The sequence below is a fragment of the Myotis daubentonii genome, chromosome 1 (assembly GCF_963259705.1).
Source record: "Myotis daubentonii chromosome 1, mMyoDau2.1, whole genome shotgun sequence".
Taxonomy (NCBI): domain Eukaryota; kingdom Metazoa; phylum Chordata; class Mammalia; order Chiroptera; family Vespertilionidae; genus Myotis; species Myotis daubentonii.
Genome location: NC_081840.1, coordinates 65,082,153 through 65,098,583, shown reverse-complemented (window position 1 = coordinate 65,098,583; position 16,431 = coordinate 65,082,153). Strand labels below are relative to the sequence as shown.

Sequence of the window (16,431 nt, the reverse complement as noted above, 5' to 3'; positions counted from 1 at the left end):
ATTACAAACTGGTGTCCAGTCAGATCTAGCCCATCTGTGGACTATTTTAAAAGGCAACGTAATTGTAATTAGCTCTGGCCAGGTGGATCAGTTGGTTGGAGCATCTTGCAGTGCATCAAAAGGTTGCAGGTTCCATTCTGGTCAGGGCACATATCTAGGTTGTGGGTTCAATCCCCAGTCATACAGGAAGCAACTAATTGATGTTTTCTCTCTCTCTCTCTCTCTCTCTCTCTCTCTCTCTCTCTCTCTCTCTCTCTCTCCTATGTCTCTGTCCTCCTTCCTCTTTCTCTAAAATCAATAAAAACTTATTTTTAGGTGAGGATTAAAAAAAAGAATGTAATTAAACAGGTACTAAGTTTAGTTACAATACAGAAAGATTAGCACCTACTATCTGAAATGCCCTGGCATTTGTGTTACCTGCCTGACCTCCTGCTCTAGGAGAGTGATTCTCAAACTTTAGTGTGTATAAGAAGATTCTGGAGGGTTTATTAAACCACAGCTTGGGCCCCAGCCCTCAAGAATTACTGATTTAGTAGGTGTTGGGTAGGGACAAAATTTGTATTTCTAACAAGTTCTTACTCCTGGGATCACATTGTAAGAGACTACCCTAGAAGGTACTTCCCAGGAGTAATCTACTTCATCCAAGTTAATTGCATGAAGCATCTCATAGCTTTCAGGGCCTGACATCAATCAGTGGTGACTGAGTTCTCTGTGTTTCAGGATGCAAACGTAAAGTTGATCAGAGAACTCAGGGAAGAGATCAGAAGACTGAAAGCTGTGCTTCTGAGCTTCGAACTGGTACGCAGGCAATCAGAACTTGTGTGTATTCAAGAGCTCCTTTTCTTCCCCAGGAATCTGAGTCCTGCTTCATTGTGTTCTCAATTAAGTAACAGCTGTGGAGCAGAGGAAGGTGCAGAAACAGGAGGGGGATTGCTCTGGTTCCCTGTGTAGTTTCAGATGGAGTGGACATCCTCGTACTCTGTCATCTCTGTTGTCCAAGGGCATTTGCCTGAATGGCTCTTATTCTGTGTGTGGGCAGATATGGGGAATGGGGCCCTCCAGAAAAATTTCCTTGAATTCACCTTCTTTGTGTCAATCTGAGCCCAAATACTTAGGCTTCTGATTTATTTCTGATTTTAATTATAGTCTTTCCCTTATCTGCATCTGATGTCCCCTCACAAGAGTCAGGGTGGGACCATGAAACACAACTCTTTCTCTGTGCAGAGAAACTTCAGTTCACTGGGTGAGAAGGATGGGAATCTGAAGGAGCTGGTTCTCCAGAACGAACTGAAGGTGGGTGTGTGAGGTGGACCCCGTTGTGCTTTACGTCACCCTGGGAGGAGGTCTGATCTCCATCATTCCTGGGCCCGGGCTGTTCCCTCGGCAGCACAGTGAGGTTCTGTCTGGTGTAGAGATAACTTTTGTCTTCACTGGGCCTTGGATGGGGGATTTGTTTGTCTGAAGGGCTGGTGACAAGCTTTCTGACTTTGTTTTTTTCTCTTAAAGATTCATAACTCCCTTTGGATAGTGACAATAGCTTAGAAAATACAATTTATTTTCCAGTTAGTAAATCAACCAACCAATATGTACTCATTGAGCACCAAATAGGTGCTCTGCATGATGCTGCAAGAGATACAAAGTAATCCCTGCCTTCAAGTGGCTTGAAGTGTAGTTGGAAACACATTTAGAGAGTGGTTAAATGTAGTAACTGTTAGGCGAAAGACCTTAGGGAAGGAAAAAAACCATGATGGCTTGGGATTTTCAATGCAGCTATTACATTGCTGGAGCTGGAACTCAGAGAACTTGAACTAGACCTGGAAGAATTGATAACGTTTGTTAGGTAGGTAGAAGGGGTAAGGAATTTGGGGTGAGAGAGGGATCACATAAGCAAAGCCATAGAACTGGGAGGATGAACAGGTGTGGGAGGCCAGGGGGAAGCACACAGTGTGAAGCAAGCTAAGCTGTCTGGAGGGGGTGCTCCTGGTAGAGGTTAGCAGAGCTAAGGGGAGGGCCAGTTTGGGAGGTGTGAGCCAGGGTGGTGATAATGAGGAAGTACAGTAGGAAAATTACTATGACGGTTGTATGTAGGATGGATTGAAGGGAGGGAAGCCTGGAAGCAGAAAGACAACCAGAAAAGAGATTGCTGTCATGACCCTGTGTGAGGGCGGACAAAACATTTTGGGTGATTAGATTAAGTGGTGATTCCCAGAGACACTTAAAAGGAAAAAAAAAAAAAAAGCAGGTATTATTTGATGACAGGTTCTATTTAGATCCTGCAACCAAATGTCTCAATTTCCAGTATTCTGTTACATCATCCTATGTGTTATTAAAGTATCCTGGCTGTGTCAACATATTATTATCCAAACTAAACTTTAGGACTATATCATACATCCAGAAGTTTCTCAGAAATTCTCTGTTTAAACATATGTCCTAATCTGGGACATATGTTTCCTAATTCAGAAAATATTGTATTTCTATACATAAGAGATAAAGAGTCAAAATCATTCCAGGCTTATTTGTAGTTTTGTGTTATGCAGGCCAGCAGAATTCAAGGGGGCTTGAATCTGCAACGGGCTGGCCTATCCCGTGATGTTAGTTAGGCATGGAGGAGTTGGTGAGGGAGCTGGCCAGAGGGGGGCGTGTTCAGCCGTGCCTCCAGGTTCGGTGCCAGGTTGGCCAAACTAAGCCAGAGCGACCTGCTGTTCACCTCTGCCAAGTTCCAGTCCAGCTCAGCCTTTGGTTACCCTGTAATTTTCAAACTTCAACTCGGGGATTAAAAATATTTTTTGTAGGGACATAAAATAGTTGTATGCAAACTTGGCATAGTTTATTTTTTCTTAAGTATTGCACTTATGAGAGAAGTATTTAGGTGAATTCGGTGTCTTTTTCAGGTTCCTCGGTTCTTCCACTTCCAGGATAAGTTGCCTGCCTAGGCATGAATTTCCACCATAAGAAGGAAAAAGGACTCTGCATTCAATATTATTTGTTTACATTCTCTAGATCAGGGGTCCTCAAACTATGGCCCGCGGGCCACATGCGGCCTGCCGAAAACATTTATCCGGCCCGCCGGGTGTTTTTGCCGCCGCTGCCTGTCCTGCTTAGCAGCGGACTCGTCCCGGGCCCGCAGTGCGCATGTGTGGAATGTCTGAGGGACAGTGAACTGGCCCCCTGTTTAAAAAGTTTGAGGACCTCTGCTCTAGATGGTGTTAAGGCCTCTAAGTCTTGGTATATTTATTTTTAAAACTCATCCTAATACATAATAAGCCCTCAGGATTTTATTGTTGTTACTTTATTACTATGTGGTGTTTCAGGCCAGTTTCGTATATTCTCCCTGGGTTGACTTCTCTTGTGCTTTGTGGTTTTTGAGCCACGTATACACTCACATTGGAAGTGGAGGTGCTGCTCCTTAAGAAAGAAGTGTTGGTCACAAAAAGCCTCCCAGGATGGCTCACATAGAAGGGGATGGGGAGAGGGGAATATAGATGTCTGACTAATATCTCCATCAATTTAAAACATCACATGTATACTGTTTGTCCCCAATTATAACAATAATACATGCTGTTGCAGAAAACTTTAAAAATAATGAGTTTCTATTTATGACAGTAGCACTTGCTTTTGAAGAAAACTTGTAAACACAGAGATTTCCTAGAAGAGGTGCAGGGGCCTCTGTGGGGCTTTGAACAGTAGTAGTGAGGAGAGTAAGGAAGTAATACCCGGGGAGGCGTGGGGGATCAGACCAGGATGCCACCTCAACTTTAGTCCTGCTTCCTGCGCCGAGTCTCTGAGACCACCTCCTCTGTCTCTGCAGATAGACCAGCTGACTAGAGACTGGACTCAGAAGTGGAATGAGTGGAAAGCCCTCATGGAGCATTACAGAGTGGACATCAACCGAAGGAGGGCTGGGGTTGTCATCGATTCCAGCCTGCCACACCTGATGGCCTTGGAGGAGGATGTGCTCAGCACAGGTGTCGTTCTCTATCACCTCAAGGTGAGTAGGCAGGTGCATTCCCTCTTCCCGAGCTACTGGCTCCAGAGGTCAAGGAGGGAAAAGCCAGGGGAAGCAGCCAAGCATTTGTGAATTGAGACAGATGTCCCAGTGCCGACTTCAGGTTTGCCCTCAGGAAACGGTTAGCCAGCCAATTGGGACCTGTTTGGCTTTTGTATGAATGGAGCAGAAAACTGGAAATCAGAACAATCAGTTTTCTTTTGTAGTTGCTGCTACTGTTGCTTTTATACAATTTACTTTTGTTCTCTGAACCTTAATTTCCTCATCCTATATAATAAAACCCTAATATGCAAATTGACCAAATGGCATCATGACCAGCAGAACGACCGGTCGCTATGATGCGCACTGACCACCAGGGGGCAGATGCTCAATACTGGAGCTGCCCCCTGGTGGTCAGTGTGTTCCCACAGGGGAGCGCCGCTCAACCAGAAGCTGGGCTCACTGCTGGCGAGTGCAGCAGTGGTGGCAAAAGCCTCCTGCCTCTGCTGTAGGTGGGCAGTAAGAAGCAACGGGTCCTGGACTGTGAGAACCCCAGGCTGTGAGAGGAATCAGGCCTTAGCTGGCAGGCGGACCTCCCCCGAGGGGTCCCAGACTGCGAGAGGGTGCAGGCCGGGCTGAGGGGACCCTGCCCTCCCTCCCCCCTCCACCCCCCCGTGCACGAATTTCATGCACCGGGCCTCTGGTTTTAAAATAAGAACGATGCTGCTTTATTCCTTTTCTGGCTTCCTGAAACACACGAATGCAGGCAAGGAAGTGAAATCCTAACCTTAAAGTACCATTGGTGCTCCTGAGCTGTGCCAATGCAGGCTGCTCACAGATGGCTAACAGGGCAGTCAGATGATTTGAAACAGTTTTCTTTCAATACTTCCCCATGTCACTCAACCCCCAAATCAATAAAACGTGCCTCCCAATTCTTCATTACTAGGTTTACTTGGGAAAGAGGAGAGGAGAGAGAAAGTAGATACCTGAACCTTAGAGAAGCATAAGGGAGAATCTAAAGAGGTGAGGGGAGTGGTGGCAGGGCATGACATGCAGCCGCCCAGAGAAAATACAATGAATAAGGCTTTCGACGAAGGACCCTGCTCACCTGGTTCGTTGTCACCTAGAGGCAAGGTCCTCATTTCTAAATGAAGCAGTTTGAGAGTCAGTGACCCATGGTAGATAGTCTTACATTCTGACCTCATAAAAAATGTCCTGCTGTGGGACAGTCTCTATGGAAGACAAAATATACTTTACATGGCCAAAATCCCTGTGCTCACTGAAAATCCAATACTCATTCTCATAATCGTCCCCAGCGGACATTGAAAAGGAGCAGAGTTTATGGGGCTTGTGTAATGCTGCTGTTATCCCTGGAGAAATTAGACTCCTAATGCTGCAGTGCATGTGGTAGTGAGATGTTAGCAGAGCTCATGTGCAGAAAGCCTGTTCTTAGGATGAGCCCTGAGGGAGCTGTCAGAGACTGGGCCTCTCAGACAAAGTTAAAGTAGCTTATTTTATGATACACAGAGTGCAGATGATCTCAGTGAAAATGCTTCAGGCAGAATCTAAATCCTAAAGGCTATGGATCCTTCTCAGTCAGAGCCACAGGGAGAGACTGGAAGTCTGGAAGAGACCAGGTGGATTAAAATGGTCAATATTTGAGTAGAACTGATCTGATATATTGATTGCATGTGGAAGGAGCAGATGAAGTTGGAAGTCAAGTGGTAGAGCTTGGGGTACAGCTGGGGGTCAAAGGATACAACTGCCCATCTGAACGTAGAGGTGCTGGTTTTCCTGCTGAGTCTGTGCACACCCAGGTGGCACTCCCTCCGGGTGCGTTTCCAGTGAGCCAGGGCATGGGGTTCCAGTGAGTGCTAATCCTGGCATTTCTGCATATTATGTGCCCGTTTTCCCCTTTTCATTTCTTTACACCCTGGTTTGGGGAATGTAATAGTAATCACTCAGGATTCTCTCTTGTTTGTTTTTTGCTTTGCTGGCGTGGTTCCAGATCTGGGACTAGCCACTAGCAATGCCCTGGGAGCTGTTTTCCCTTGAGCCACCTCAGGAGGAACCTCAGGTGGAAGGGGGCCCAGGGAAGTATGCATAGAGCACAGGTTTCTGATATCCTACACTTCCCCACATATGTGCCTTTGTGCTGCTAATGGCCCCTGGGTAAGGAGGCAGAGGGGCAGCAAGCACAGGCACCGGTTCAATCCTGTTAAACACATGCCATCACATTTTCTGGTTGTTACTGCCCTGCAGGTCTAGAAGTGGTGATGTGCTGTGGCTTTCATCCGTTGGGGTGGAATGTGCCTCCTCGTCAGGGTGACCCTGAGCCCACAAGAGGGTCTTGACCTCTTTCTCTTGATTCTGTTCGGCAGTGCTGGGAAGCCAGTGTCCATTGGCCTGTGTGATCCTCAGTGGCTGAGCAGAAAAGTCTGGGCTCTGGCTGTTTGTGGGTGTGCATGTAGAGGGAGGCGCAGAGCATCATTCATCACTTCTGGAGTCTTCCTTCTCACAAGCTCTTTTGGAGGAGCTGCAGGGACCACCCCTCTGACTGAGAACAGTGAAGCCTCAGCTACTGGAGCGGTGGTATGCTGAGGTTGGAAAAGCACGGAATTCCAGCCAGAGCGCTCCTATTTAGTTTATGGGTTCCCTGGGCAACTTATACCCCATCAGCTTCAGATTCCTTGTCTATAAACAGGGGATAATACCTACATTTTGGGGTAAAGGATTGAATAAGAGATGCCTGTAAAGCACTCAGCGCAGTGCCTAGGGCGTAGCGAATGGTTTACTCGGTGCACGGCGAATACGTATCTAAACTCAGCATCTCTCTGCCATTTGCTGCCTTCTCAACAAAGCTATGTGGTCTGAATTGTCAGAATCAAAGGCCAAAGGCCTTGTCTACTAACCTTGTGATTCATTTATACTAACTCCTGTTTCCCCTCCTCTCATACTCTCTTCCAGTCCTTTTTTTTGATTCTAGATGTGCTTTTGTCCTATTCGTGCTTTATCCTTCTTACAATCTGGTGTCTGTTAAACTTCATCTGCGGACCAAGAAGGTAAAAATCTTGTGCTTCCATTCACCTGTGTGTCTGAGACTGACTGGACCACATGATCCTCAGCCCCTGGGAGAAAGCTATACCTGTGTGCCCACTTCCTCAGACTAAAGATCTCTGATGGCCATGGCTATTCCCTAACTTCAGGCTATAGGAGTTTGCCAACACTTGTTGGACTTTGCAAAGATATGGTGCTGCTTTGTTACATATTTTTTGCCCCCACCTTCTCAGGGTCATTCTGGCTGCAGAGTGAGTGGGCAGAGCAGTCAGAACAGCCTGAACCAAAGTTGAGAAGTGATGTGGGAAAAGCTGGGATGGGTGTGAGAAGACAGTGATAACACTCAAACAAGTGGACTCTCCTCTCGGGGCAGGGCTGTGTCCCTTTTTATTCTCATTTAAATGGCTTTGTTTTTCCCTTTAGGAGGGGACAACAAAAATAGGAAGGATTGACTCAGAGCAGGAACAGGATATTGGTAAGTGACAGAGCGTATGGTCTGACACTTTGTGGCAGGTACTCATGCCTGACAGGTTTCTGCAGAGGAACCCATGGTGCTCTGAGGGAAAAGGATCTTTGAAGTCCTAAGGGGCTTCTCCTTTTGCTGCTAGGCTGTGGGACTGCAGCTCTGTGGCTGGGACATGATAGGAGGGGGCCCACATGTGGGAGGATCCAGGTCTAAGAGGTTTCAGGTGATGGCTCTTCCTCTCTTGTCGTGATTTGAGATCTTCCAGATGTGGATTCTGATCTCATGGGAAGAATGGAGGAGGTGTTTCCCTGGGCCATGCCTCCATCCAGGTGACCCCCACCTCTTCTGTAGTCCTGCAGGGTCAATGGATCGAGAGGGACCACTGCACTATCACCAGCGCCTGTGGGGTCGTCGTTCTGCGGCCTGCCCAGGGGGCCCGTTGCCTAGTCAATGGCCGGGAGGTCACTGCCTCCTGCCGTCTGACCCAAGGTAGGACTGTCTACAGCCCTGTTTATGCCAGAATGAGTGACGGACCAGCTCCATTCTCATGGGTTGGACTCAGAACTCACTGAATCAGTCCCTGCAACCAGAGATCGGAAGGTTTCCTAATACAGTCTTCTTCGCGTGCATGAAGAAGCCCTAATTCTTGGGCCCCAGAATGGAGAATAAATCTGAAATTCGTCCCTGTGTTTGTTAGCTCTGTGTCCTTGGGAAAGTCTCTGAGCTTCAATTTCCTCATGTAAAATGGGGATAATAATAGGATTGAATGGCAGGAAGTGTGAGGATTAAATGAGCTAATTCATGTAATGTTCTTAACAGTGTTCTTGGCATTTAGTAACCACTCATTATCATTTTTACTGTCACTATTACTATTATTATTCACCTGTTTAAGTTCTGTCTGTCCTTTGAGGCTGGGCTTACATTCCCCCTCTTCCATGAAGTATTCCCTGACTACTACACCTGGAACACATCTTGCTTCACCTTTGAGTACCACACTCTTCCTGTTCATCTCCTTAGTTTGATGCATGTGCTGTGCAGTATCCAATGAATATATATATATATATTTATTGGCTCAGCTGAATTATCCACTTGTTGAGGGTAGGACCTTCATCTCCCAGAACAGTGCATGCATGTAGTGTATGCACTGAACAGGAACTGTTGATTGAATTCTCATCTGCCTCTATGCCACAGGAGCAGTCATAACCCTGGGGAAAGCACAGACATTCCGATTCAACCACCCAGCAGAGGCCGCTGTCCTTCGGCAGAGAAGGCAGGTTAGCATGCTGTGCTTTCGGTGTGGCTGCTGGCCTCCCTCTTTCTCCTTTCTGAGGAAGGAGTTTGAGCTTTGTTTGGTTCTCTTGGGAGGGTGGGGAGGGTTGATGACTGCAGTCTTGCTGTGCTTTCTTCCTGTTCCCAGGTCGGAGAGGCTGTTGGTGGTAGTGGCTCTTTGGAGTGGCTGAACTTGGATGGGGATGTCACTGCCTCCAGGTTGGGTCTCTGCTCTCTGCTTGGGAAGAAAAGGTGAGAAACAGCTGCTCATTCTGCTGTGTAACCTACAAGTTTTTCTCCTTAGTCCATTACAACATGGAGCTGGGAGGAGATGAGGGTAAGCAGCCAAGGTCTGAATGAAGCCTGGTCTGCACCAACTTGGAATGTGATCTGAAGATGCTGAGCTAGCTGCTTGGCTGATAGTTGGCAAGGAAGTGGTCTTGGTCCTCATTTATTTCCTCTTTGATATTCCAGCTTTCTTCATCACTGAAAGGTATGACATGTGTTGTTTCCTATCCCACTTTCCTCTGTCAACAAGATTTAAATGAGGTGTTTGTAGGTAGCTTTGATACAGCTTCCGAACTTACCTCCCTGTAAACCTCTTTATCTTCCATGCTGCCTGTGTGGGAGCTCGCGGGTGTGTCACACAGCTTCCAGGACTATGGCTTTCTCTGAGTTGTTAAAGACATTGTGGGACTGAGACTCCTTTTTTTCTCTTTGCCAAGAGTCCAGAACTGCACAGCAGGGCAGGGCCTCCAGAAGCAATGTGAAAATATCTTGGGGTTCTGCCCTCTCCCATCCACTTCACCAGCACTGTCACCGAAGCATGGAGCCAGAGTTTTGTGTGTGATTGGTGGCAACTACTTTTCTTCTTCATAGTCATTTTCCACCCATTTCTTCATAGAATTTCCTTCGAGATCTAGATACCTGTGGATTTGGCACTGGGAACAGTGGTATCCTTCTGTTCCCATAGCCAAAGTGGCTGCTGCCCTAGGGACTTCCTTTAGAAATGTCAGCAGGAGATTCGGTGCCTGTGAGACCGCCGGTGTCAGGTGCTGTCCAGCCCCATGAGCACAGGGCTCCTGGAAGGGTTCTGATGGCACTTGGTCCCTTGGTTCCTTCACGGGGACCCAGCTGCTCTTTCCTCAGGCCAGGTGAATGCAGTGGCAGCTGAAGGTAGTCTTAAGTCAGACCTTGTAGTGAGGGATGTTGGATGCAGGAGTGGGAGTGCACTGGTGCAGGTATGTGAAGCAGGCACATCCTCACAGCGGGGCTGCTGAGGGCCAAAGGATTCACCAGAGTCTAAGGGGGAACTGAGGGTTCAATGGGGGGACTGGTAAGGTGGGAGAGGGTCAAGTGCATCAAGGTCAAGATGGACTCAGGACTGAGGCTGAGGCTCTTGCTTAGTCAGAGTGGCCCTCCCTTTTTATAATGAGTCCATGAAAGGAGACCTTGTTTAGGTAAGATTTCCGTTGGAAAGATGCACTAAGATCTGTTTTTCCCAGAGTTCAGAGGCTTACAGAGAATGGCTCTGCAACTTAAAGAGTGAGGATGATGGAGTTGGATAAAGCTGCTTCGCTTCCTGGCAATGACCGAAAAGCTGTGTGACCTTCAGCAAGTCTCTGAGTCTATTTGCTCCTCTAAGTAAGGGTACTGCCGTCTCTCTCCCAGGGACCCTTGAAGTAGGATGGAAGAGCTAGAACATGTGGAGTGCTCTGCCAAGTACCTGACACCCCACAGCTACAGCTCCCCAGTGGGAGGTTCTTGTGGGGAGCTGTCCAGGAATGCAGCTTCCCTTTTGCTTTCCTGTCCCCATCTCACCCAGCTGACCAGAGAACACTGGTCTCCTGTCCTTTTATGGCCTTCTTGGGCTCTCTAGCTCCACGGGCACTGACATGACCTTTCAGTAACACTGAGAAGGCACCCTTTCATTCAGAGAGGACAGAGAGAGGTTGGAGAGTCAAGGCTTCCCACTCGCTGCCGCCACGCTTCAGCACCGGCTCTAGAAGCCTGTGGGCTGAGCTGGTCCTGCCCAGCTGCCGTAGCCAGCATCCTGTGCCAGTCCTGGTAGAGGTTGGGTGTGTGGGGCTCTGGCCCGTGATTGGGCAGAGGGACTGGGGAGAGAACCCATGAGAGTGGAGAAACTGCCTGTTGTCAGCTGGGTTCCCAGTGGCGTGTGGCTGCATCTCCATGACAGTCTTTCCTCTGCTTTTGGGTGGGGTTGGCTCCCAAGCCTCTCCTTGTCCTAGGCTTTCTTTCCCTCCCCTTTCTCTCTGGAGGAGTGCCCGTGGGGAGCCTGCAAAGCCGGAGCTGACTCCAGAGAGTTGCAGAGCCTTTCTCTGTAAGCCTCTGACTCCAGGGGAAATTGCCAGTCTGCCTCCTTTCCTCTTGCAGCAGTGATCTGGACCAGAGAGGGGTTTGTCCTTGAAACTGTTCTTTGCAGTTTCCCGTTTGGAATTTTGGGGACTTAACCTTAAGTGCCCAGGGCCTGGGAGACACTGTCATTGCTGCTACCGCTACTGCTGCATTAGTGAGCAGACGCTGCTGCATTCTGCTGCAGAAGCTGTCAGACTCAAGGCGGCCAGAAGGGCACCAGGCAGCAGCTGGGGGAGGCAGGAGCCACCCAAGATGAAGGGCAGTCATCTGAGAGAGACAGAGGTCCTTGGCTGGCAGGTACCTGAAAGCTTGCCCTTGGTAATCAACCCAGATATGTAGCATAAGGTTGGTATTTTCTTTTTCACTTGCTTTTTGGCTGACGTACTTAGCAGGGGAGCCATTTTCAGCCTGATGGCAGGTGGCATCTTGGGTGAATACGCATTGTCTGCAGTGATCCTCTTAGCCTGCCCGCCTCATAGGCCTGATGCTGCTGTGAAGGAAACTACTGGGTTATTAGCAGCTGCCACTTTCCAGGAGGAGGGCTAGAGGGAGCACACCTCTAGGGAGAAGGAAATTGCAGTCAGGGTTCGAGATGGCAGAGGAGGAAGCTAAATGCTCTCAGGGAATTCAGAATAAAGATCCCCTTCCTGCCCCGGGCATCTGATGGTCTGGATCTTAGCTGAGTTTGTCTGAGACCCTCAGATGGGCTTATGTTGGAATTCAGCTCTGTGGTCAGACAGATTTTGGAGCAGTAGTGCAGGCATGACACGTGTATAAAATGTTTTCCTGCTTTTTCTGTTCATGTGGCATTAACTGTTTTTTTATTCCAATTACTATCCCTAGCCTTTTGCCTCACATGCATCGAAGAGTTTCTTTCTCTTTTATGTACACTCCACTTTGTGTATTTGGCCTTTTGCCCACAGCAGCAGTGCCAGTGTTCCCCATAGTGCACCTGCTCAAGTGTCAGGGCCTGTCCTAGTCCTTGGACCTGTAGTACATCGAGCGACCTCACAGCGTCCTTCACAGAGAAGACACTGCTGGTGTGTCAGCTTCTACTATGCACTTCTCATCCGCCTAGTCACTCTCCCTCCCATCCATCCTTCACTGTCCTCCTAGACCTATATTAAGAGATATTAATTCCTCTAAGCGAGAGGCAGCAAGTGATCTGTTAAGGGCCAGGTAGTATCTTGGGCTTTATAGGACTTACAGTCTCTGCTGCAGTGACTTGACTCTGCCAGGGCGGTGCAGAAGCAGCCTGGACCATACATCTGAGTGGTCCGGCTGTGATCCTGTGACACTTACCTCACAAAAAACCCAACCTGCCTCACAGGCTATAACCCTCTGCTTCGAAAGCCTCCGTGGTTTCATTCTGGCCTATGAAATGTAAATCTCCTGAGCAGAGTGAGCCTTGAGAGCAGCGGTTCTCAACCCGTGGGTCGCGACCCCTTTGGGGGTTGAACGACCCTTTCACAGAGGTCGCCTAAGACCATCGGAGCCCTAACCGGTTTGGCTCAGTGGATAGAGCGTCGGCCTGCGGACTCAAGGGTCCCAGGTTCGATTCCAGTCAAGGGCATGTACCTTGGTTGCGGGCACATCCCCAGTGGGGAGTGTGCGGGAGGCAGCTGGTCGATGTTTCTCTCTCATCAATGTTTCTAACTCTCTATCCCTCTCCCTTCCTCTCTGTAAAAAAATCAATAAAATATATTAAAAAAATAAAAAGACCATCGGAAAACACATATATAATTACATATTGTTTTTGTGATTAATCACTATGTTTTAATTATGTTCAATTTGTAACAATGAAATTGGGAGTCACCACAACATGAGGAACTGTATTAAAGGGTCGCGGCATTAGGAAGGTTGAGAACCACTGCTTTAGAGCACACTGCTCAACTGAGAGCTGGTTCCAGTGCCAGGTCCAGGCACTCTGGGGCTGGCACAAGCGCTGTGGGAGGCTGGATTCAGGCGCTTTTGTGAGCCTCTAGGATCCTGACCCTTCTCACTGCCAACCTGGAGCGGCCATGCAGTTACCCAGAATGACAGGGACGGAGTGACCCTGCAGAAACAGCACACAAGGTCCTCTCTAGAAGGCAGTGTATGACCTGGGCAGAGTTAGCATGCAGGCCGAAGCTGTCCGTTTTCAGGGGAAGGCTCTCACTCATCCATGTTCACATAGGAACCTGGTGGTATGACTGTGATCTAGAATTCTTTTTAAACTTCGTATTCTGGAAAATGCCAAATACATTACAAACATCAGCTCATAGCTCATCTTGTTTCATTTACATACCCACTCACTGGACCTAAACAAATCCCGGACAGTTTCCCCAGAAAACGCTTCTGCATCTGTCCCTGAAATGCACACGACAGGCTCACACTCGGGAGCTCCTCCAGCGCTGGCTCTCCCAGGCGGTGCGTGTGCATCCCCTCCCCTGGACTAGGGTCTCCTCCAGGGAACAGAGGGGCCGCTGTAGTCTGCACATGTGCGAGACCCTCCATTCCGACAGTGGCTCTGGGCTTCTGCTCCACTTTGTTTCCAGCAGAATACTTTTTTTTTTAAAGGACAAAATTTCTTGATTTAGCTAAAATGTTCCAGGGTTTTGTTGGTTTATTTGTTTGTGTGAAAGCTGCTTTATGTTCCTGGTTATTTTCCTTAACCAAAATATATTTGTGTTTCTGCTAAACCCACAACCTAAGAATATACTAGTCTAAGGACTGTTCTCCATCCTGCACTGTGACATCATGAGCTGCCTGTGACACCACGCCTGGGAGTCCCAAGTTGCCAGAAGTCCAAAGCCTCTCTGCCTGGTTGAATTCAGGGCTCTCTGAGAGAGGCTTTGCTGGGACTGAACTGGGTTTGCATTTCCCTGGGTAACCCCGGCCCCTCTGTGACAGGAAAGTGCTGGGGGAGCAGAGTGACGAGGAACAGCTGCCCAGGGCTGGAGAGACGCCTCAAAGGGCCGAGATTCAGCAGCAGGATTCGAGGCAGCAAATCCTAGCGCAGCAGATTAGAGCCAACCAGGACCTGGAATTGGAGCAGGCACCCGTCAGCTGGCAGATTAAAGAAGGTAGGTGCCCGCTGCTCACAATGTCTGCTTCATCTTCCAGCCTCTTCATTTTCACACTTCCCCAGCCTTCTGTATTCTCGCCTTGGTTTTCTTTGTGATACGATGGAATCTTTGGCATTAGGCGTTCTCTCCTCTGTTTTACAGTCCTGAGGTCCTGACAAGGGGCTGGAAGCAAGAATAAGGAAGCAGCTTCCTACTGCCCCTGAGTAATGAGCCTCTGCTCACTCTTTCTCATGCGCACATTTGTCTCTGCTCTGCTGCCTACCCTGCCACGTGCCCCCCACTGTGCTGAGGCCTGGGGCTTCATTCCCTTGCCCGGTGGTAGGGGGATGCCACCCTGGCCAGCTCTTTCACTGTGTACAGGTCCAGCCATGGCCGGAGGTGTCTGAGCCCAGGCAGCCACCCGCAGGGAGGGAGGTGGTAACCTGCTCTCAGGATGTTTTTGGTTTCCAGACCAGCAGTGGCTGCTCAGAGAAGAGACCTGGCTGGCCAGCTTGCAGCAGCAGCAACAGCAAGACCATATAGCAGAGAAAGAACTTGAGGCCTCTGTGCCCACTGATTCTTGGCTTCAGACATATCCTGAGACTCAATCGTCCCCACTCGTCAGAAGCCGGAAGAGGGCGGTGCCACTTCAGCTCCTACGGAGACGAGCTCTTCGGGCAGCAGAGAGGAACGTAAGGCGAAAAAAGGTCTCATTCCAGCTCGAGGGAGGCATCAAGAAGCGGAGGCTGCTGGAGACCCAGAAGAGACTGGAGCAGCTCAAGGCATTGTACTGGCTTCAGGATGAGGGTTCCCAGGAGCCCCCACACCAGGTCCCCAGCCCTGGTGCCTTCCCAGGACGTCAATGTAGAAGCAGATCGACAAGTGGCAGCTTTTTGAGCCTCCGAGAGCTCTGCCTCCGGTACTTGCCCCAGCTACGCAGGTACAGGCAGCACTTGTCCCCTGGAAGCTTTGGCTGAGGTTTACAACCTCGTTGCCAGCCTCAGCTTCCTCAGTCTGTAAAATGGAAAGATGTGTTTGCTCATCTCTTCCTGATCACCCTGTTCCTCTTCTGCTCCTCTTCTTCTTTCTCTGTAGTTGATATCCGCTAAGTCTGAGGCTTTTCCCTTCTCCCACTCTGAGAGGAAGCTCTTGCTTCTTTGGTGCAATCTACATGAGCCTTATTTTTTATCTATAGACTCTGATTATCCACTTACACCTCCTTGTGTATTCCTGCCTCACCTCCATCTCATCTTGCCTCAAACCAGATTCTGTCCCCACATTTCCTCCTCCTCCCTCCCCACCTGACCTGCCACCTCAAGTGAGCTTCCCAACCCCACCTGCCAACTGGTGAGTGAGTGGAACACTGTCTTTCTGACTCCAGGTTCAATTTGGGGTCGTCTTGTTTCTTTTCTCCTTCACTCCTTACATTCAGTCAAGGTAAGGATATGTTATCTCCCAGAATGCTTGGAACAGGGGACTGTGTCTACCTCTTTATATCCTATGGGCCTAGCACAGTCCTTGCCCATAGTAGGTACACAATTAATGTCTGTGGTGGTGGTACATTCGCTCACATCTCTGGCCTTCAGAGTAGTAGGCAGCCTTTAAAAAAAACACACCAACCTTTTATTATGAAAAATTTAAGAATACACAAAGTTGGGGGATAATATCTAACACTTATATTTGGCAATTATCAAGATTTACCAAGCTTGCTCTATCTCCCTCCTTCCTTTTTCTGGTGAAGTATTTTAAATCAACTCCTAGACATCATGCCATTTCAGTCCTATGTTAGGTATACACTTCTAAAACATAAGGACTTTTCTTATACCCACATTGTTAGTATCACACCTAACAAAATTAAGGTAAATTATTAGGTACTAGAGGCCCGGTGCATGAAATTAGTGCACTGTGGCAGGGGGTGTCCCTCAGCCCAGTCTGCACCCTCTCCAATCTGGAACCCCTTGGGGGATGTCCAACTGCTGGTCTAGGCTGATCCCAGGGATCAGGCTAAACCGGCAGTTGGACATCCCTCTCACAATCCGTGACTGCTGGCTCCCAACCGCTTGCCTGCCTGCCTGTCTGATTGCCCCTAACCACTTCCCTGCCAGCCTGATCGACACCTAACTGCTCCCCTGCCGGCCCGATAGCCCCCAACTGCCCTCCCCTGCAGGCTCAGTCCCCCCCAACTGCCCTCCCCTGCTGGCCTGGTCACCCCTAACTGCCCTCCCCTGCCT

General features: G+C 48.9%; 1 protein-coding gene across 5 annotated transcripts in view; it reads left to right on the top strand.

Annotated features, from left to right (window-relative positions):
* The window catches only part of STARD9 (StAR related lipid transfer domain containing 9), a 98,732-nt gene that overhangs the window by 46,746 nt on the left and 35,555 nt on the right, over positions 1-16,431 (top strand). For 2 of the 5 annotated variants that reach the window (XM_059704035.1, XM_059704019.1), the window contains exons 14-22: positions 721-798; positions 1,225-1,293; positions 3,809-3,988; positions 7,466-7,517; positions 7,860-7,997; positions 8,700-8,782; positions 8,926-9,029; positions 14,046-14,218; positions 14,672-15,140. In XM_059704035.1, the coding sequence (XP_059560018.1) occupies positions 721-798; positions 1,225-1,293; positions 3,809-3,988; positions 7,466-7,517; positions 7,860-7,997; positions 8,700-8,782; positions 8,926-9,029; positions 14,046-14,218; positions 14,672-15,140 (1,346 nt within the window). Of the gene's footprint in view, positions 1-720; positions 799-1,224; positions 1,294-3,808; positions 3,989-7,465; positions 7,518-7,859; positions 7,998-8,699; positions 8,783-8,925; positions 9,030-14,045; positions 14,219-14,653; positions 15,141-16,431 lie in introns of all 5 variants that reach the window. The other 3 variants (XM_059704028.1, XM_059704011.1, XM_059704044.1) reach the window with 2 other exon arrangements.